Source organism: Barbus barbus (assembly GCF_936440315.1).
Source record: "Barbus barbus genome assembly, chromosome: 43".
NCBI classification, from domain to species: domain Eukaryota; kingdom Metazoa; phylum Chordata; class Actinopteri; order Cypriniformes; family Cyprinidae; genus Barbus; species Barbus barbus.
In genome coordinates, this window is record NC_136721.1 from 15,633,770 (window position 1) to 15,655,070 (window position 21,301).

Sequence of the window (21,301 nt, forward strand, 5' to 3'; positions counted from 1 at the left end):
TTAATTTATTTTCCTTTGCACCTTTATCATGTATATCAAAAGGCCATATTATTATATTATATTATATTTTAATTATATTCATATCCATTTTGAAGTGAAGTTGGCTTGCTCCGATCTTGTAGAGGGCGGTAGATTGCAACAAGCGTGACTCCGCAGAAGAAGCAAGCAGAAACTGTCATGGTGGCCTCCTGAACACATCCAAGAATGTTTGCCCTTTCTCTTAGTCGCCTGTTAATACAGGCTCTTCCCAAGCACCCGGTCACACCTAGGGCTACAGGTATCGCTGCTACATTATTTTCTCAGTCTTTTAGTATGCAAAATGTTTTTCAGGACGTCTATTCTCTTACCCAGTAACTAGTACATTTTCGTAATCACGCTTATGAGAAGCACGCAGCTTCTTTATCAATAATAGACATTTAATATTAATTTGCTCTAACTAGGTGTTACAGGAAAATATAAGATTAAACGTATTTTTTTTAAGTCTCTCTATTTCATCTCTTCCAGCACAATGCATCAGAAGTCTGACAACATCTCAGCAAGAACCTCGAAAGAAAGATGATATGGTAAGTTTTTTTTTACATGCGTTAATTGCTGAAGTTCTCTGAAACCATTATTTGCACTAATATTATAACTTGATGTCTTATCCAGCCTATGAAAATGGAAAACCCATACATGTCCCCCCCGAAAACTTGCATCCTGTGCAATATAACTGTAGACTTCAAAAACGTTCAGGTTGGTAAAATATTATAAATTAGTTATAAATATTTTTATTGGCAAAATAATCAAAAAGCTCTTTTTCTCCAGCTGTTGTCCCAGTTTATTTCACCACACACAGGCAGAATATACGGCAGACACATAACAGGTGAGAGGACTGGGTTCAAATGTTCACATTAATATTTTACATAAATGTGACTTAGTAATTTGGGACACCATAACTCTTGCTCACAGGCTTGTGTGGTCGGAAGCAGAAAGAGGTATCGAAGGCGATAAAGAAAGCTCGTTCAATGGGTAAAGAATTTATGGCTCTAATTTGATTTTATTTTTTATGAATTAAATATTTCTGTGCTTTCGGTAAAATGACCATGGCTATACAGTAAACCCAGAGTATCTGACTAACAAAGGTCTTTGTAATGTCCGCAGGTTTTATGTCAGTCACTCTGAAGGATCCACAGTTTATTAAAGACCCTGATATTTGTGGTATCAAACATTTTGAATAGGTTCTGTATGAAGACTGAAACTGCAGACCTTCCTTTTGTTTCTGTAAATCTGTAAAATCTATTAAATTGTGCAAAATAAACAATGGAACAATTATTATAACCTGATGAGCCAGAAATCCATGTAGAAAATGAATAAAAATTCATTTAAATAAAGCACCACATGTGAATTCCGTATTTAATCATCAAGGAATTTATAAACATTTACAAATAAAGTAAAAAAAAAATGATATTAAACAATTAACAAAATAGAACCCATATTAAGATAAAGGCAACCTCCAAGTATAAAATGTGTAATGCGTTCCAGTCGTGGCTAGATTGCTTTACCAATAAAACCAGGCTCAGTTTCATTCTTTAAAAGGTAGGAGAGATATTTCTGTTCTGTCCGTTCATATCAATCTCTGTATCTGACTCGCTGTCAGAGGCCGACTCGCTGGTGTCTTTAGTTTTCCTCTTCCTTTTAAGTCTTTGAGGATAACCAGCGGCAAGGCATTTCTTCCTGAGTCGGGGGGCTGTGTCCTTCTTCCTGGTGGGTTGATTCTCCAGAATCAGAGGCAGCTTGGTGAGAATATCAAGGTTATGGTCAGTATTACAGCACAGTTCTAACACAGGGCGACCCTGAACAGTGAGGGTTTGTGTCCGTAATGAAGGTGCATCGGGGAAGAGCGTTCTGAGAGCTGAGCACAGAAGTACATTCTCTTTGGGTTCATCTGGAGAGGCATGTTTTTGGGCTGAAATAGAAAGTTACTTATAGAGTTACTACTGCTACATTACATTAAGATAAGTAAGGAAGCACACACAAAAGTAAAATATTAATTTTACAATAAAATCGTTTTTAGTTCAAGATAATAAACCTGATCTGTGGTTTGTACAAAATGGTATTTAAAAAACAAAACAAATAATAATCGAATGAAACCGGACTTTATGCAATGTTATACTACTACAATGAGAATAGGAATAAAATTTATCAACAAAATACAAAAATAAGGTTACAACTGCTACCTTAAAACAATTTGTATGCAAGCACACACTACAAGACTTAAGCCTTTTTGTTTGAAATCTGCAGACAAGCCTAAGTTTGTAGTGCGTAATTGGCCTTGGAGGTACCCATATAAAGTGCAAGAGAGATCTTACTTTCATTTTCCTCCGAGTGTTTCTTGATTGTCTCCTTGAGCTGTGTGATTTCTTCTTGAAGCTTCTCTACTGCCCTTTCACTCTTCTCCACTTTCTCACACACTTCCTGTATAACAAAAGACACATATGAATTGTTCATATGATTTACATATACTCAAATCACACTGGATAAAATTTAGCAACTAATAAATGTAGTTACTAACCTGCATTTCTCCTAATAGGGCATCATTCATGCTGCTGATATTTCTGACCTCTTTTAAATCATCCCCTGAGCAGAAGAATTTTGTCCTGAGAGACAAGAATAAATGATCACCTCTAAAGCTAGATTCGTATATTCTGTGTGGAGAAAAATACTATGCAGTGCTTTCCTAAATGTGTTTTTACTGCAGTACTATGTGGTTTCAAGCATAGCTAGTAATGTCATGATCCTCCAGATCTCTTTGAAAGTCTGATCTCTAGATTTGGCTCTGACCCCTCCTTAAAAGTCTATGGCATGTTTTCGCATTTTTACCATCTACCAGGCAAAAAAGTTTGCCTTGGCAAGCAAAACCAAAAAGACTTGAAAGATAATTGTTCACCCAAAAATGAAAATGTACTCACCCTCAAGCTATCCCAAGACATACGAGTTTTCCTTCATCATAACAGATTTTGAATATTTTAGAATTACGTAATTTGCTCACCAATAGATCCTTTGCAGTGAATGGGTGCCGTCAGAATGAGAGTTCAAACAGCACAGTATGAAAACATCACAATAATCCACACCACTTCAGTCAGTTGGTTAATATGTTGTAAAGTAAAAAACTGTGTATTTAGAAGAAACAAATCCACCATTAAGATGTTTTAGCTTCTGGTTAAAATTAATCTATTCATAATATTGCTTTCACCAGTGAAAAACGATCATCTAGTCTGAATCAGGAGAGAAATACACAAAGATCAAGCACCATTTACATGCAAAAACAGTTCTGAACAAAAATGTCTGTGTATTTTGATGTGAGGGACATCAGGGACATCACTTTTTTTTTTTAATGGAGTAAGCTTTATTATGAATTATAGACTCATATTTTGTCTAGAAGTGGAACCAGTTAAAAACACCTTACTGAAGGAACTATAGCGAAAAGCTGCATGTTTGTAACAAACAAGATGTTTATTGACAGACTGGGGTTTTGTGGATTACTCCCATTCTGACGGCACCCATTGACCGCAGAGGATCCAGTGGTGAGCAAGTGTGATGCAATGCTAAATTTCTCCTAATCTGTTCCAATGAAGAAACCATTCCATCTACAGGATAAGCAAATACATTTACATTTGAACTATTCCTTTAACTGCAAATAACATTCTGAATGTACCTGTGTTGATTAACAGCTTCACTCTGTCCTAAAGATGGACATGTGCCTGACACTCTCCAGTAGTCCTGTTGTTCAAGGTTTCCCAGGTTGCTCACAAAGATGGGGATGTTGATGTACTGGCTGCATGGAGATAATACATACACATTAGATATCTAAGCTTCAAAAGTCTACTGAATGTTTGTGTGGCAGAGTTGAGTGTAAAATCCTCAGATCTCACCTGCTGTGCCATATGAAAGCGGAGAATTCGAGTCGATGGGTGGAGCCTGATGCTGTTGCCTGAGACGGTGTGAGCAGCATGAAAACAAGTTCCTGATTGGACAGGATCTTTCTCATATTCTGATGAACTACTTGTTCCATGAAGGTCATTTGCTGTCTGGTGTTTCTTCTTTGTCTGTACCAACCAATCACATTCTCCTTGACACAAGTAAATGTGTAAAAAGAAAACACAATTTGTTAATGCAAAATCACATTTTGGATATATTCAGCAGTAGAAAATGAGCAAATGTTTTAAAATGTAGGAAATACCTCTTGGTAATCAGACAAAATTTGTCTGATTTTCTCCTCACTGACATCACCGACATTACTGTAGAAGCTTTCAAAAGGATTGAGGCAAAGGTAAATAAAATTTCAATGTTTTTAAAAATTCTATATCAGTGGTTTTCAATTGGTGTGTTGTGGTCATAAAAAAATTAATACATAAAAATGCTAAATGTGAAAAGTAAAACTCTGTATAAAAGTTTTTTGTCGCAAATCTGATTTTCAGTACATATTTGATCAGTTTTGTATGATAAACAATTTCGTACCATATTGTACCACACTTGATGTTCAAATGTAAAGTCCAGGCCATAAAGCAAAACCAGTTGAGAACCACTGCTTAATATAAAAAGAGGTTTATGTAAAAAAATTAAAATAATTACTGAGCAATTGACTTACCTATGGAGTTTATGACAAGGGATGTGTTTCTGAATATCTGAAAAAGAGAAAACATCATGAAACTAATGTTTTTAGGTTTTGTATTGCAACTTCTATATGAAAATATTATATAATTAGAGTCAATTTACTTATAGTGTGCTCAAACTGTATGTGATCAATTTGTGAGTCTGTGATCCTGCAGTTCTCCTCTCCTACACTCTCTCCAAGAATAAGACCTTCCTTTAAACAGAATACAAATATAAACAGAAGTTATGGGACTGAGGAAACGCTTAGCAGACATCTTAGTTTGCAATTTAATTCATAACCAAGGATTATACGGTCACACTGGGATGTTCTGCCACTTACCACATCCGCATCACTGTTCAAATGATGAAACATCAGTGAACTCAACACGAAACCCGATATACGAACAGTTGTGTTGAATTCCTCCATGCTTTTGGACTAAACCGTAGGTTAACTACCGCAACCTCATAGTTTTAAGTTACCAGGCTACATCTGTAAACTTTCTGCGCTCGTAGGGTTCGTTTCTCTGCATGAGACGGCGGTTTACAACTAAACACTATTTTATGCTGCCACCACGTGGTGCGGAGCGATTCTGCATCGATAGTAGTTTTCGTGAATCTACTTGTGGTTTTAAAGCATATTTTTTGTTTTGATGGACAAACATTGCATGGCTGGATTTCATATCTGCTAAATTTCTCCCGGTCATAGGCTACTTCCCAGTAAGCAAGAAAGCTAATTTGGAGAAACGCTGTGCGAATAATTTTAATGAATATTATTTTAAAGACAAACAATATATATTTTTATGTTTTTAAAATATTTTATGCGTTATAGATAAACTTATCGTTTAGCGATACATTTTCACCAGATATGGTCCGTTTATTAGGGTTGTAAACAACACTATTATGATAACACATTTCATAACGTGCCGCAAGGTGGCGCTAGTGCATCATTTATAACCATATGTGTCCGAACTTTAACCAGCCACACGAAACCTTCGGACATAGTTTGGAGATTTGGGATATACAGTACATGTCACAACATCTTCAGACATCTGTAATGAAGAGATGAACGTAATCGAGGTATTGTGAAGGTGCTGTATTGAATCGTAATCCTCGTTAGGTTGCTGTTGTTTTACCGCTCATGTGATCCTGTTGTTAAGCTCTTATGGCACAGCGGTTTCTGATAACGGTGTTCCGGTTTAACTGGTTTCCGTGTTATCTGGTGAGCAGCTTCCTGCTTCAGGTCCTTCGCTCCAGATGTGATGGGACGACCGCAGCAGATTCGCCGATTCTGAAAGCACAAACTGACCTGATATTAAGCTGTCTAATAACACTTGCTCATTACACGATTTTGGTATTCTTGTAATGATTACAAATTAATGGTATGATCGCCCGTAGCGGCTGAATTACTGAAAAAAAGTGTTTGGCATGGGTTTCGCCCAAAAATAGCTGCGCTGGGAGACGCCAGTAATGAACGCACCGAGCTGCATTGATTTTGGATTTAAATAGGATTTTACTCTCGGCGTAACATTATGCAGCATGGCTGAATCAAGGAAATGTGCCTGTGTTAACTTGTGACCTGTTTGCTAGCCAAAATCTAGTTGTACTGTCACAATAAGTTAACGTCATTCTCCAGCCAAAGCACTTCTAATGCTGCTGAATTATAATGATTTGATCATACAATCAGAACAATTGCACATCGTCACAACGAATCCCATTAATGTAAACACTGTTATTTCATAACAACACCCCGAAGTTTAAGTCTAGTTCTATGTTGTGATCCAGTAGATCATTGGCCAAACACATTCTTACACTGGCAGGCTGCCCACATACACTTCTTATTTTACAATGTAAAAAAAAAACAACCCATAACATCTGCTAACTATCCAAGACAACCTTTAAAGTGTAACTACTAGTAAGACACTACTAGTAATAATCAGGATTTCGATATGGACAAATATCTGATGGGGCATTTTCCCCATGCATCCTCTTAGCCACAATGTTTAAATAGAGAAAGGACACATTTCCAAACTCTTTCAATCAATGCTCCACAAGTTCTTTCACAATCCCTTTTATTGCCAGATACAATGGGTTTACATGTACAAGGAATTTGTATTTTGTGTACTGGACAAAAATACAACAAAGAAATGAAATTATATAAATAAATAAATGGACATTAATGCTCTAAGCAAATCCTGCTACAAAAGACAGTGCATAGATGTGGTTCATTCCACTGGTTAATACATAAAAATGCATGTTTGCCTTGCTGATTACACACTATTGGAAGAGAGCTGAAGTGGATAACATCACTAAATCATCAATGAACTGACTTTAGCTGGAAAATGAGTGTTGTTGCCCTCTTATTTTCCTGTTGACACTGTAAAGCTGCTTTGACACAATCAGCATTGTATAAAGCGCTATATAAATAAAGGTGAAAAACAATTCAAATTATACCTCTATAGCACTTTTCACAGCTTTACAATACACACACACACACACACACACAAACACACACACACACAGGAACATTTAAAAATCTTCAATTCTTTATTTACCCATTTCATTTTTCATAAGTGAAGTGAGTGAAGTGACATTCAGCCAAGTATGGTGACCCATACTCGGAATTCGTGCTCTGCATTTAACCCATCCAACGTGCACACACACACACAGCAGTGAACACACACACACCGTGAACACACACACCCAGAGCAGTGGGCAGCCATTTTATGCTGCGGCGCTCGGGGAGCAGTTGGGGGTTCGGTACCTTGCTCAAGGGCACCTCAGTCGTGGTATTGAGGGTGGAGAGAGCGCTGGACATTCACTCCCCCCACCTACAATTCCTGCCAGCCGGAGACTCGAACCCGCAACCTTTGGATTACAAGTCCGACTCTCTAACCATTAGGCCACGACTTCCCATAAGAGGTTGCATGGGGAAAATGTCCCACAAAACATCTTTGTGTCTCTTTAGAATTGCTCACAATTATTAGACATTTCTAAAATCTAATTCAACCACTTTAAAAACTTCTTTTGGCTCTCTGTGAAGGCGGACGCTTTTTCTCTCCTCTCCTCCCCTTATCTTCCCTGCTTGCTCTCTCGTCTTGTCTATTGTCTAACACTTGAGAGACTCTTTCTGCACTGCTCTCCAAACCGAAAAATCATGATCAACTGGTCTCTCAACGCAATTGACACCATATTCTCTACAAGAGCCCTGGGCTTGGGGGAGCCCAATTGTCCAGACGGGACGTTCGCTACTGGCTACACGATGGACGCATGGGAGAGATGGCGGGTCGTGTGTCTGGCGGCTCTTTCTGTGGAGGACATTGAAGACATCTACCTATTCAGAACCATGATAACGGGTTTTCTGCTGATTGGATTAGGCTTTGCCCTGGGTTATCAGAGAATTCAGAAGACGGGAACAGCTGTCCAAAGCCTCACAAGGCTGCCCGTCATGATTGAAACAGTGGGCAGAGCGGTCAGCATTGAGACTGAAACCATCAACCGCAATATGGATTCTATCACGGAGAAGCTCACGGCTGTGCTGAGAAAAATTTATGGACTTGGAGACCAGAATGGACAAAGAGAGCTGTGAAATTGGTATGCAGCCGCTCGCACCAAGACCAAACAATCTTATCATCTTTCGGCTTCCCAAAACAATAGAACTGCCTCGGACAAGGTCGTTCTAGAAACAACTCCCCCGGAAGGGCATTGCAGTGAGACGCTCTTGCTTCCTGACCCTTCCCACAGACACCTGGTGACTGTCGACTCCATCTGGGTCCCGATCAAGGCCGTTTCCATGGCAATGCAATTGCTGTGTCGCTATCACAATCTGCGGACTGAGACAACTTGTTTTGGATACCAGCGGGGCGTATTTCCAGGCCTACAAATACACGAACTCACATCACACACATACCCATATATACAGACATTCCATTCACCCCCCCCACCCCCGATGCCTCGCCTTTGCCGCTTTGTTGCCTGAAGCAGGAAGTTGGTCCCCAGATAACATGGAAACCAGTTAAACCAGAACACCGGAAAGGAGCCGGACAACTCAAGAAAAGTTAAAGTTTTCGATAATTATTTTATAGGCCATTGTAGTTTGCTAAAATCATCTAGTAGAATTGTGTTTAGATAATATGGATTTCTGATAAGCTTTCAGTCGGAAGTGGGTTAATGCATTATCCATAGTTTCCGCCGAAATAAGCTACTACAGCTATTAGCCACAAATATCATATAATTTAATAAAATACCATAATAATTACTTCAGCTATCCTCAAATGTCATATAAAATAAATAAAACATAAATTCCACTGTTAATACAACTATTAGCCACAAATATCATAAAAAATGCCATAGATACTACAGATATTAGACACAAATAACATAAAAATAATCAAATAGACATAGCATAGTTACTACAACTATGTACAAATGTCAATAAAAAATACCATTATTACAGCTAATCAGCTATTCTACCAACAGAATAATAAACTTGTAGATCAATTTAGCTCTCACTATAAAAATTATATTAAATAAAATGTGACCCTGGACCACAAAAGCAGTAGGACGGGTATATTTGTAGCAATAGCCAACAATACACTGTATGGGTCAAAATTATCAATTTTTCTTTTATGCCAAAAATCGTTAGGATATTAAGTAAAGACCATGATCCATGAAGATATTTTTATAGATTTCCTACCATAAATATATCAAAACTTAAATTTTGATTAGTAACATACATTGCTAAGAACTTCATTTGGACAACTTTAAAGGCGATTTTCTCAATATATAGATTTTTTTTTTTTTTTTTTTGCACCCTCAGATTCTCAAATAATTGTATCTCAGCCAAATATTATCCTATCCTAACAAACCAATGGAAAACTTAATTAGCCAGCTTTCAGATGATGTATAAATCTCAATTTTAAAAAATTGACCCTTATGAGTCATAATTTTTGTCATTTGTGACCATGTCATAAGTTATGACTGGTTTTGTGGTCCATGGTCACAAATGACAAAGATATTCATAAAGGTTCTTATAAGCTGTTTAGTTTACATAATATTTTTGTTTAGGGTGAAGTCAGCAATAAACAGGTCAGATGCTGTACAGTAATACAGAAACAGGTCACCAACCACATAAAAAAAATTCCCCAGAGGCAGTACTAATATACTGATTACAACATTTTAAACACACACCACCTCTGTTTTGGCTTTTACCTTCACCCGCTTGAGCAGATGGCCCGAGCCCAGAGTCCTGTCCATTAGACAGACAGGAAGGAGAGCAGAGAGATGGAAGGTGCTTGGGAAATTGCATTCATGCTCTTCCAGGTGTGGCTGTCCATAGTAGTGGGGCTCATCGTGTTACCTGCCATGTTCGGTGTGTCCCTGGGGTTCACAGATATCTACATCAAGGTGCTGGTTAAGACACTGGAGGTAAAGGCGCTAAATCATATCTAATTTTAAAAGATATATGACTATTAATTGCTTTCCATATCTGATCAGAAATAAATTAATTGTTGATGCAAACATAGAAAAATTGTTTCCTTTACCTAGACCTGGCAGAAGTTGAAAATGCCAAGACAAACTTGCAAAAGAGGGTCAAAAGGCATAAAACTAAAATAAATGTCAACATCAAGAGTTTCGTTTTTAGAACAGGACATATTGAGCTTTGATTTGTACACGACAGTCAAGTGATCCCTGAATATAGAAAGCTCCGTGTTAAAGGTTACCTGAAAATAAACCTGTGTTCTGTGACAGTGGGCGACGCTCAGGATCCAAAGAGGACAGAAGGAACAGCCAACACTGCCATCACAGTTAGCCAACGGTGAGTGAAATGATGTCTGTCAATGCAAAAATATTTGTAAGTGCAAAACATCATGTGCATAAAACACAAGTGTTCGATCTCAAGATAATGTCATGTGAAGCCACAGTTTCCTCTTTGGAATTATTGATGCTGCATATTAGACAATAATTAAAAAGTCTGCTTTAGTTTGCTGCTTTTGTTTTATTTATTTATGTATTCCTTTCTAGCATTTACGCAGTCAATTTATATGATAACAAATGTCACAAGCTTTCTGTTTTATTTGACACAGCTCTTTATATACAGTAAGAAAATAATGTGCATTACGCTTTTTTTATTTTAATTTTTTTATTATTGGCCTGATGCCTGTCAGTTATGGTCAGTTTACTGTAATTGGTATTGCAGCAAGTGGTGGATTTCATAATTTCAGTTGATCTTATTTCTGAACTTTGCCCAGCTTCAGACAAGGCATTTTTGCTTGGATCCGGAGCTCAGGACAAACATGAAATCAGGCTTACATTATTATATCCAGACAAAAAAACAAAACAAAACAAGACAAATCGATTAATGTAAATGGAGGCACATAGTTGTGTTCCACAAGCATTGTGCAGTTTTCTCCTTCTCTGTCTGGTCTCATTTCAAATTCATAATGTGTTATCAGGGATCATTGAGAAAGATGATGGCTCTATGGAGGAGGAGATCGGAGAGCTGCGACGATCCCATCCTAAAAATCTGGCCGGGGGAGACTTTACACTGTGCGATGCCTTCTATTTCTGTAAGAAAGGCATTGAGAATATTGTTGAGGATCAGGTGACTCAGCGCTTCACATCGGAGGAACTGGCTTCTTGGAACCTCCTCACGCGAACCAACAACAACTTTTGTTACATCAGTGTGCGGCTCACCATCATACGGGGCCTGGGAGTTTTTATACGTTACTGTATCTTGTTGCCTCTCAGGTGAGACTGGACTGATATTTCATTCATCAGATGACATTAATTCATTGAGGATGCATTAAATTGATCAACAGCGAAATCTTTTACATTGCTCTTTTACAAATGTTATTCTTATTCTTAAGTCGTGGCCTAATGGTTAGAGATTTGGACTCGTAATCCAAAGGTTACGGGTTCGAGTCTCGGGCCGGCAGGGATTGTAGGTGGGGGGAGTGAATGTCCAGCCCTCTCTCCACCCTCAATACCGCGACTGAGGTGCCCTTGAGCAAGGCACCGAACCCCCAACTGCTCCCCGGGCGCCGCAGCATAAAAGGCTGCCCACTGCTCCGGGTGTGTGCACTTTGAATGGGATAAATGCAGAGCACAAATTCCGAGTATGGGTCACCATACTTGGCCGTATGTCACATCACTCACACTTTATTCTTTTAAACCAGGGCTGTCCAACCTTGGTCCTGGAGGGCCGGTGTCCTGTAGAGTTTAGCCTCAACACACCTGCATGGAAGCTTCTAGTATGCCTAATAAGAGCTTGATTAGCTGCTTCAGGTGTGTTTAATTAGGGTTGGAGCTAAACTCTGCAGGACACCGGCCCTCCAGGACTGAGTTTGGATAGCCCTGTTTTAAACTAATCATCATAGAAAACTTAAAATAATGCATCATGGTTTCCACAAAATATTAAGCAGCAAAACTATTTTCAGCATAATAAGAAGAAATATTTTAACACTAAAGCAGCATATTAGAATGACTTCTAAAGGATCATGTGTCACTGAAGACTGGAGAAATGATGCTGATTCCTGTCGTTACGGGAATAAATTACATTTTGAAATATATTAAAATAGAAAACTTTATTTTACATTATAATAGTATTTCAGCATTTAGATTTTTTTTTTATTACATTAAAGCAAATTTCCCACTCCCATTTCTCATTATTGTGACCTGGATGTCTTTTTTGTGATTCATCCATATATTTAATCAAGTTATTGCTCTTTGTCATAGGATCACGTTGGCTGCTATCGGATTGAGTTGGTTGGTGATAGGAACTACTCTTGTTGGATTGCTTCCTAGCAGCATGTAATTAATATTGCATGACATAATTAATTATATCATACCATCTTGTATTTAATTTATGGACTGATTGAATAAGAAATATTTTAAACCAAATCAACTAAGTTTGTTATATATGGATGGAATGTTGATGTTTATTTTCATAGTAAAGTTTGAAGAAGCATGTCCTAACTGGAAGGGTCTGTGTCTCTTTCAGTGTGAAGAACTGGCTCAGTGATTTGGTTCATATTACATGCTACAGAATATGTGCTAGAGGCCTGTCTGCTACCATCCACTATCATAATAAGTGAGTCAATGCTTCTTTTTTGATCCCAGTCTTTCCACTTTGATCTCACTGTCTTTGGGTTCCCTCTGCTTCTCTGTGTTTTTCTGCAACGGGATACATTCCCTCAATTTTTATATTCGTTTAAAACATGCCTAGAAAAGTTACGTGGAATTTTTTTGCACTTTAAATAAATCACACACAAAACAAAATCCAAACTGTATTTTGCTAACCAAATTAATAAACGAAGCTGAAGTATGACTGAAATGGATACAAACAATTCAGCAACAACATAAGAGACTTTTAGTAAGAAGTGCTAGAAATTATGAAGGCTTACATTGTATCTGGTAAAACTGAGATGGGGAAAGCAGAATTATTATGTCTCATTGTCATTCTCGGCCCATGCACGGACACCTCTTTCTTTTAAACACTCCCTAATATAGTCAAATGACCATTGTTTCTTATATCTCTCATGGGATGCAAATCAGAGAGAATCGGCCGAAAAAAGGAGGTATCTGTGTTGCCAACCACACATCCCCAATTGACATTGTCATTCTGGCGAATGATGGATGTTATGCTATGGTGAGTCATGCTGACCATATCAGCTGTGTGACATTTTGTGTCTTTAGAGGGTCTCAGGTGTCTTTAACGCAATTTCATTGTCCCCAGGTAGGTCAAGTTCATGGAGGCCTCATGGGGGTCATCCAGAGGTCAATGGTGCGGTCCTGTCCCCATGTGTGGTTTGAGAGATCCGAGTTGAAAGATCGCCATGCAGTTGCCAAAAGGTGACAAAGTGTGTGTAGATCAGTCTTGTGGAGCATAACATGTCCTCGCTTAGGACATAAAACCTCAATTTTGCTATTTCTGCAGGTTGAAAGACCATATTGCTGATAAAACTAAGCTGCCAATCCTGATCTTCCCAGAGGGTAAAAGTTATATTCATGTGATTGTGTCCTTATGCAAGCCTCTAGTAATGCAGTAATTAATCTACTACAAAAACAATTATAAAAATGGAAGCTTGTTTCTACCATATAATAGAAAAACTTAAAACTTCTCACAATATAAACTTGCAGTTATGTAAAATTATAATTGAGAGTTGTAATTACCTTTTTCATATTTTATTTTTAATGATTTAAACTCATAAGTTTTCAAGATTGATAACTTATTAAAAAAAAGGTCAGAATTGTGAGCTGTTATTAACTTGTAATTATAAGAAAAATTAGTTTTTTTATTTCTGTGGTGGAAACAAGCTTCCATATACAAATACAAATATAAATCATAATATACATATTTATTTTCTACACATACTACACACATTTATTTGAATAAATTTCTGTCATTTATTATCTTATTCCCTATGGTGTGTCTTTGTGTCTGTTGAAGGAACTTGCATTAATAATACATCAGTCATGATGTTCAAGAAGGGAAGCTTTGAAATCGGTGGAACTATATACCCAGTAGCAATCAAGGTATCGAGTACCAAAACCTAGAGTTTTCCTACAGCAGTATTACGATTACCCCCTAAAAGGGACACACCTAATGTACTTCTCTCTTTCAGTATGACCCTCAGTTTGGAGATGCCTTCTGGAACAGTGCCAAGTACAACATGGTGAGCTACCTCCTCAGGATGATGACAAGCTGGGCCATCGTGTGCAACGTGTGGTACCTCCCACCTATGACTCAACAGGTAAGCAGAAACATCCATCTATCCTTTCTCCAAATTGCTTGTCCTTTGTAAGGTCACAGGGATGCTGGAGCCTAGGCAGGGACATTAATATAAACTTGTTTATTTAAACATGGGAACCATAATCAGACCTTTTTAAAATCATCCCAGAATGCACCAGAGTGTGCAGATCTGTAGTATATTCATAGGGTTACTACTAACTACTTTAAAGAAGCTTGGATGTAAGATAGAAGGGATTTGTTTAACACTTTTTTCCCACTTCCATTTCTGTTATTACTTAGTTTTGATGGATTTGTTGAGGATTTTACGTGTGTCTACACTTTTGACTGGTAGAGCATTGCTTCCGATCTTTTTATTGCATATGTTTTTTGTAGGATGGAGAGGATGCCGTTCATTTTGCTAACAGAGTTAAATCAGCCATAGCACATCAGGGAGGACTGGTGGATTTGTCCTGGTAAGAATACAAACAACCCTATACAAAAAAGCTGAATTTTTTTGTATTTTTATACAAATTATTATAATTGTAATATTCTCTGAAGAAAACATTATGATTAAATGTGGACTGTAAACATGCATTATTATTATTTTTATATCTGTAGAATGCCTATAGAATGTTGGCTAAATTTATTAGTGGATGGCAAATATGATGGCCAATATAATCTCGACATGACCAAATATTGGCCTGGCTAATATGAGTCTATCACACATTTTTGATATTCAAAAAGTATCATTGTGTTGCAGGGATGGAGGACTGAAGAGGGAAAAGGTCAAAGAGTCATTTAAGGAGGAACAGCAGAAGATGTACAGCAGTATGATCGTAGGCTTGGACTTTCATGAAGCCTCTGTTGGTCCCGCGTAAATTTCATGTCACACTATTTATGAACTTGATCCGAAAGTGTGAAACACTTCTAGCTCAGCGACCAGACACAATCATTCAGCATCCATCGGTGTTGCTTCTTATGATTCAGCCATATTTTTTTTAAACTGGAAAATGTTTTCTTGAGATCTGAGCTTGTCCTTCTTTGTTTTTGTTTTTTAAATATATACAGAAATCTTAAAATTGTGATGATGATATATAGTTACAAGACATGCTGAAACACTCAGATTTTCACTTGTTCTCAATAGTTGTTGTCTAGATTCCCTCACAACACACTGTATAGATTTGCATGTTAAAATATCCACTTTGTGCATGTTCACGTTGTATTTTTCAGGTCCAGAGGGCTGTTCCTGTGTGGACACTAGAGGTCACTGTTACCAAACAAAAGACACAGATAAGACCACTCACTATTGTGATTGCCTTTCCTAATAAAATAATGAAATTTTATTGTTTAATTTAATGTGATATTTAGCAGTCCTACAATAGAACCGCTCCTGTTCTCAAAGTACGGCCTACATAACGTGAGCAAAAGCAGCGTAGAATGTAAATACACAACAATTACATTAAGCCTTTTCAGCCCTCTGCGAAAAGGCAAATCTGTCTCCCTTGTGTCAATTAGTGATGGGTGATGCACAAAGCACCATTGAGCTCTTGATTGCAGGAGCACCAGCTCATTTTACTTGGAGCTCCATTGAAACGTCTGCCATTATAGTCATTAGGCGCAACGATTTCGCTGCAGAAAGTGGACAGAAAGTTTCCCAGCACGGGGAAAAGGAGAGGGTGAAGTCACGGTAAATTCAATGAGGAGACGGTGAGCAATATGTGCTCGCTGCGATGGCAGTTTAATAAAGAAAGCATAGAGTGTGAAATAGAACATAGTTATTCTCTGGCACAGAGGGCTGGAGCAGGCTTAGCTTTCTCCCTTTCTCTCCGTCTCATCCCCAGACGACCCTCCAGCCCCCGCCAAAGGCAGCGGCGGGCTTTAATAACAGTCCTGCAACTTAAATTGCTTGAACAGAAATGTTTGTTCTCCCCTAACAGGATTGTAAATTATTAATCGGATCTGAAGCCGATTTTATAACCTGATTGTTGAGGTGGGATTCTCCACGAGCAGTGCTCTGGCACACCATTTACTGTGATGTATGTGTCTGCACATCTTTATATCCAATTTAATGTGATTCGGATAGATTTCAAAGCGACATCATAAAAAGCATGGAAGTGACCCCGGCAGAGCCTCGAATGTAGACTCCGAGCGACAGGCGGCCACGTCTCTGTATTTTGATTCAATTTCCCCGATTTCTGTTTTTACCCAGATCTGATCTATACAAATGTAATGCCAGTACACTCAGTAAATATGAATAAATCACTAAATTAAATCATTTTCCTGGAGAATGTAGTTCAAGTCGGACATCATTTTAAATCACAGTTTGCCTGGAACTGACTGGCTTACCTAATCAGAAGGGTAAATGACCTCGCTTCTGCCCAGGACCTGCCATTAGTTAGAGCCCAATGTTTTTTAAATACATTGTTCTACCATCTTTTCTGCGACTCGAGTGGACCTCCTACACTAATGTATGAGATCTTGAGGTACAATACGTCTCTGAGGGAAAAATCAATAGAGGAATACTGGAAGATGAGTCTCCAAAAGCTCGGCACCTCAGGAGGAGTTTTACTGTTTTAGAATGTGCTCAAATAGAACCTGGATAAAACATGATTGGAAAGCATCTGCTCATTCTTTGCATTTGAATTAAATCATTTACCTTAGACAATCTAATTACCTTAATTATGTTTACATGTCATGTTTTGTTTATGTGAGCAGTGCACTGCACAACTGATGCTTCTTTGCTTGTTTCCAGCAAGACCTGACTGAAAAAAATGGATTACCGAAAACATATTCGGTTCAAATCAAAGAGCTGAGGAGAGGAAAAATAATACAATGAAAGAAGTGTGCTCGGCTTTTGTCGTGGCCTTAGACATGTCCTCTCCTGGACCATAGCTGGAACCAAAGGATGTGCTTGATGCTTTAACATGGTACACTGTGAATCCAGCTTTCAAAACATGTCTCGGACTCAAACTGAACAGAAGTGTTTAAATGCAGCAAAGAGCAGCATCTAATATATAGATTTCATTCACTTTAAAATCAAGGTAACACGTTCTTCAACAGGTGGGTTAATTATGCGGTTGATCAGTCCACCAGATGTCAATATGCTCGTAATGTTTCATCAACACTGTCTACTGTATATTGGCAGGATACAAGAAGAGAAATCATAAGCCCAACTCATTTGCAATTCTGATTAACATACCTTAATGAAACAGGCTATAATTGGACCACATTGATTTTTCCCCCCCTTTTTGATTGAGTTAAAATGTAGTCTGAACTTCTTTGAGTCTGAGGGCTGATTGATCTGGGGCGAGATTCAAGACTATTCAGTTTGAAAAATAATTATGTTCTTATAATCCACTGAAATTTTGATACAGCATCATTGCTTAAGATGAATCTTTTAATTCAGGTGTATAAGTTCCCTAACTAAGGCACAGAAATTGGGGTTATTATAGTTATCGAAAACTGAAACAAAAATATTACTTTATATAAAATAAATGGTAACTGATATAAAATAAAATATAAAAAAATTTATTTCAGCCAGTTGCCAAAGCAACATTTCTCACAACAAAATTATAATAATGAGAATATAGTGGCAAATGTACTGATTTAAAATATCAATAAAAACTATAAAAGTACCTAAACGATACTAAAATAAAACTGATTAAATCAGGCTTAAATTAGTTCAAATAGATGCATGCAAAAACATGTTAAAAGACTAAGTAGCATGATTTTAGATATTGATGTAAATTAATTGCACATAAAGGAAGGGGTCAAATTGGCTATTTTTTAATTTTAGTTTAGTTTTTAGTTTTACAGTTTGTGTCAGTATTGCAAAATAACTTTTATGGCTTTCAAAGGAACCAGACGGGTTGAAATGATTCAGCTCAAGTAACAAGATCATAAATTGTTGCTTTCTGTGCGTATGCATGTTTCTCTTTTTATGGAGAGGGAGGCAGAATTTCACCTTGAATGTGAGAGCTGTCGCGGTTCACCGTTCCAGGCGTTTTACCCTTTACTGTGATTGCTTTTGTTTTTCAGGTCAGCTCTCATCTATGCCTACAACTTTTCCAATTCATCAGGACTTGTTATATGAAGACAAAAGCTACAGTGTGGCGGCAGCGCAGGCAGATTGTACACAGAGCCATTTAAGAAACAGCAACAAAGATGTGGAGTGGCACACATTCATGCTTGGTGAGCAGTGTTTATAATCACACCTCCGTGAAACACACTGTGCAAGTTCATCAAATGAACAATGAAATAATGGTTGTGGTCCATTAATAGAAAATTATCCTGCTTCATGATTAATTGCATTAAACTTATGAAAGTGTGTTTTTTGTACAAATCAAAGAGAGGAAATGATGGATGATGAGGAGGCATGATGAATGAAGAAAGGCTGTGAACTAAATTGAAAGTGTACTCATCCGTTCTCTGCTCAAAACTAATGATGAATTGACCATGTCACATTGAACAATACACATTAAGCTTTAAATATAAACCCGCTTTGAAAGCAGACACAGCCTCAGCAGGTACAGATCCTGAATCACCGTTCTACTGGAGTGCATACAAAATTAATGATTTTTTGCTGGTTATTGATGCTATTCTCTTTAATTTCCACTTTGAAGTCAACAGGGTAAGACTGATGTTGAGCATTTTAATATGAATGATTTATTAATATATATAACTTCTACAGATTATCAAGTGATTATATTTCTGAATGCATTCGAAAACACTGTGGGGACCAAATACCTGAAATCACTTACAATGTGAGCAGCCATCAGTCCACACGAAGAAAACAGCTTAATAATCATAAATAATAACTTAAGTCTAAAATATGTAAAAGCGGTGTTTAAAGGTTCGATTTAGGGTTGGTGGTAGAAAACATTATGTACCAGGTATAATTATTTTTTTTTTAATTCCCTATTCTCATTCCCTAAATCTGACTCTTTGTATCGGTTTACAAAGGAAGTTGGGACAGGCAAAAGAAAATGAACAGATTGCTTGTTTTTTCTTCATATTGCAAAAAATTGACTAATTGACAAACTGCCAAAGTTACAGATGATCAAATCCATATTAAGACAGCATCTGGCCGGGCTCCAAGCAACATTGTGTATTGTAAATAATATTGCCATCTGCAAGGTGCCGCCAGTTGGGGATTAAGACATTACATGATTGTAATTAATGTTGAGAAGATAAAAGATGTAGAGCGTGCGTAAAAGTTCCTCTTCTTGTTTGGTTGAATATACACTACCATTCAAAAGTTTGGGGTTGGGAAGATTTTTCAATGCTTCTGAAAGTCTCTTATGTTCATCATATTAAAAATAAAGCAAACAATAGTAGACCATTTAAAATGTTTTCTATTTAAATACATATTTTAAATTTATTCCTATGATGGCAAAGCTGAATTTTCAGCAGCCATAATTCCAGTCTTCAGTGTCACATGATCCTTCAGAAATGTTTTACTGTGACTTGTCACCAATTTAATGTGTCCTTGCTGAATAAATGCTCTTTTTAAATTTCTTTCTTACTAAATAAAGAAATAAAGAAAAATCTTACGGACCCCACATTTTTGACCCCAGAATCTTAAAAATAATTTAGAGGTAACTATGATAAACGTTTCATTTTGAAATGCATTAACACTGCAATAATGTGTTTTTTCCCCACATCACAGCCAAACACAAAGGCTCTTGTTAGGTCACAGAGAGACAATGATGGCAGTCACACTATGCACTTCCTGCACCAGGCCCAACCACCAGAGCACTGCCGATATTGAAATGCACTGCTTCAATTTCATCTTCTCCAAAGAGAGAAAAAAAAATGAAAACAGAGGCAGAAAATATCAGCTCAGTGAAGCCGCACACTGCAAGTTCACACAGAAATGAATATTCTCTTTAATTTGTCGGGCTGCGACGGGTTTGGAGGCCCCAAGACAATGTTGATGGATGATGTTTTAATGCTGCTGAATGTTATTTTTACCGAACAGGGAAAACGATGAATTTTTACTTCATTGGCAATGATCGTGCCCTATGCATAAAAGTGTGGCAGGCGCGCGTCGCCCATGAATAAGCGCCTCTCGCAGCAGATGTTACTTCGCTGAAAGCAATTCTTCAGATAAGATTTGCAGAAGATTAATTGTGTACAGCTGTTTCATGGCCCGGTGCAATCTTAATACATTTATGATAAGTTTAAAAGCTCACTAGACGCAGCAGACGCTCCCAAGTGAGACAGCACAGAGAAAGGCGAGCTTTATTCCCACATCTGGATTCATATCCTCCATCATATTCATTATTGCCTTTGTGCCAGCCGCCAAAGGCAGCGCGGCTTATTATTGTGCAAAGTGCAACAGCGCTCGAGTCCTCTACCCGATTCCTTTATCGCCTCTTTCTTTCTCCTCACCCCATATTTTCTTTTTTTTTGAGGGGGCAAATTATTCAAATCTGTGCAAATGAATTGTTTCCATTTCTCGCCCCTCTGGGTGGAAATTGAAAATGACCCGGGTTGACCCTCCTCCATTAATCGTGGCAAATTGCAGCAAGTGCACAATCCGGATCATAGTAATGGTACAGGGTCCCCCAATGACTCATTAATGAGGGAGATATGACCCAGCTGGATTCTCTCACTCACACTAGTTAAGAACAATCGTGGTGTTATGACCCAAACCAGGGGTCTTATGAAGTAGCTTTTCATTTTTCCGAGGACGAACAATCGGCGTGCTCGGCCTGGTCATGTGCCAAATGTTCCACGTATGGAGCCAGTTATTCAAACGAGAGGCTTTTGAGGTTCCCGAGTCAAAAAAACAGCGGTGAGAGAATGTGATCTGGCAAATGTTTAACCTGGAAAGATGGCAGATCCCCTGAGGATTACAGGGATTTTATTTCACCTTGCATAATAAAGGCTGGAAAAACGAACTCAGATATATCATAATAATGCCATTTTCTGTCT

General features: G+C 37.8%; 3 protein-coding genes across 6 annotated transcripts; 2 read left to right on the forward strand and 1 right to left on the reverse strand.

The window, feature by feature from the left end:
* Positions 1-130: 130 nt before the first annotated feature.
* LOC306862857 (small ribosomal subunit protein bS18m-like) lies at positions 131-1,363 on the forward strand. The gene is made up of 6 exons (XM_079405899.1): positions 131-277; positions 505-563; positions 649-732; positions 805-862; positions 949-1,008; positions 1,141-1,363. Exons 1-6 carry the CDS (start codon positions 205-207, stop codon positions 1,215-1,217), a joined length of 411 nt encoding a protein of 136 aa, XP_079262025.1. The 5' UTR covers positions 131-204; the 3' UTR covers positions 1,218-1,363.
* On the reverse strand, positions 747-5,850 carry LOC306862856 (BRCA1-A complex subunit Abraxas 1). Its single transcript, XM_079405898.1, has 9 exons — positions 4,973-5,850; positions 4,756-4,846; positions 4,628-4,664; positions 4,220-4,286; positions 3,912-4,108; positions 3,695-3,814; positions 2,552-2,636; positions 2,349-2,454; positions 747-1,945 (listed from the first exon to the last, which is right to left on the reverse strand). Exons 1-9 carry the CDS (start codon positions 5,057-5,059, stop codon positions 1,569-1,571), a joined length of 1,167 nt encoding a protein of 388 aa, XP_079262024.1. The 5' UTR covers positions 5,060-5,850; the 3' UTR covers positions 747-1,568.
* LOC306862854 (glycerol-3-phosphate acyltransferase 3) lies at positions 5,571-17,020 on the forward strand. 4 transcript variants are annotated; one of them, XM_079405894.1, is made up of 13 exons: positions 5,576-5,709; positions 9,859-10,056; positions 10,381-10,447; positions 11,085-11,379; positions 12,367-12,441; positions 12,632-12,721; positions 13,186-13,279; positions 13,367-13,482; positions 13,568-13,623; positions 14,081-14,166; positions 14,256-14,384; positions 14,756-14,835; positions 15,123-17,020. In XM_079405894.1, exons 2-13 carry the CDS (start codon positions 9,913-9,915, stop codon positions 15,238-15,240), a joined length of 1,350 nt encoding a protein of 449 aa, XP_079262020.1. In that variant the 5' UTR covers positions 5,576-5,709; positions 9,859-9,912; the 3' UTR covers positions 15,241-17,020. The 4 variants fall into 4 exon arrangements, with proteins under 4 accessions (XP_079262022.1, XP_079262020.1, XP_079262019.1 ...); XM_079405893.1 differs by having other exon boundaries at positions 5,579-5,709; positions 13,568-13,629; positions 15,123-15,707; XM_079405895.1 differs by having other exon boundaries at positions 5,631-5,720; positions 15,123-15,711.
* The last annotated feature ends 4,281 nt before the right edge of the window (positions 17,021-21,301 follow it).

Bases quoted from the DNA above. Each gene is read 5' to 3' on its own strand.
- LOC306862856 (XM_079405898.1), bottom strand. From the start codon at position 5,059: ATGGAGGAATTCAACACAACTGTTCGTATATCGGGTTTCGTGTTGAGT. The intron at 4,287-4,627 runs GTAAGTCAATTG...TCCTTTTGAAAG, and splicing joins CCTTGTCATAAACTCCATAG to CTTCTACAGTAATGTCGGTG. The intron at 4,109-4,219 runs GTATTTCCTACA...ACTTGTGTCAAG, and splicing joins TTTTGTCTGATTACCAAGAG to GAGAATGTGATTGGTTGGTA.
- LOC306862854 (XM_079405893.1), top strand. From the start codon at position 9,913: ATGGAAGGTGCTTGGGAAATTGCATTCATGCTCTTCCAGGTGTGGCTG. The intron at 11,380-12,366 runs GTGAGACTGGAC...TCTTTGTCATAG, and splicing joins TGTATCTTGTTGCCTCTCAG to GATCACGTTGGCTGCTATCG. The intron at 14,836-15,122 runs GTAAGAATACAA...ATTGTGTTGCAG, and splicing joins GGACTGGTGGATTTGTCCTG to GGATGGAGGACTGAAGAGGG.
- LOC306862857 (XM_079405899.1), top strand. From the start codon at position 205: ATGTTTGCCCTTTCTCTTAGTCGCCTGTTAATACAGGCTCTTCCCAAG. The intron at 733-804 runs GTTGGTAAAATA...CTTTTTCTCCAG, and splicing joins TAGACTTCAAAAACGTTCAG to CTGTTGTCCCAGTTTATTTC. The intron at 863-948 runs GTGAGAGGACTG...TCTTGCTCACAG, and splicing joins ATACGGCAGACACATAACAG to GCTTGTGTGGTCGGAAGCAG.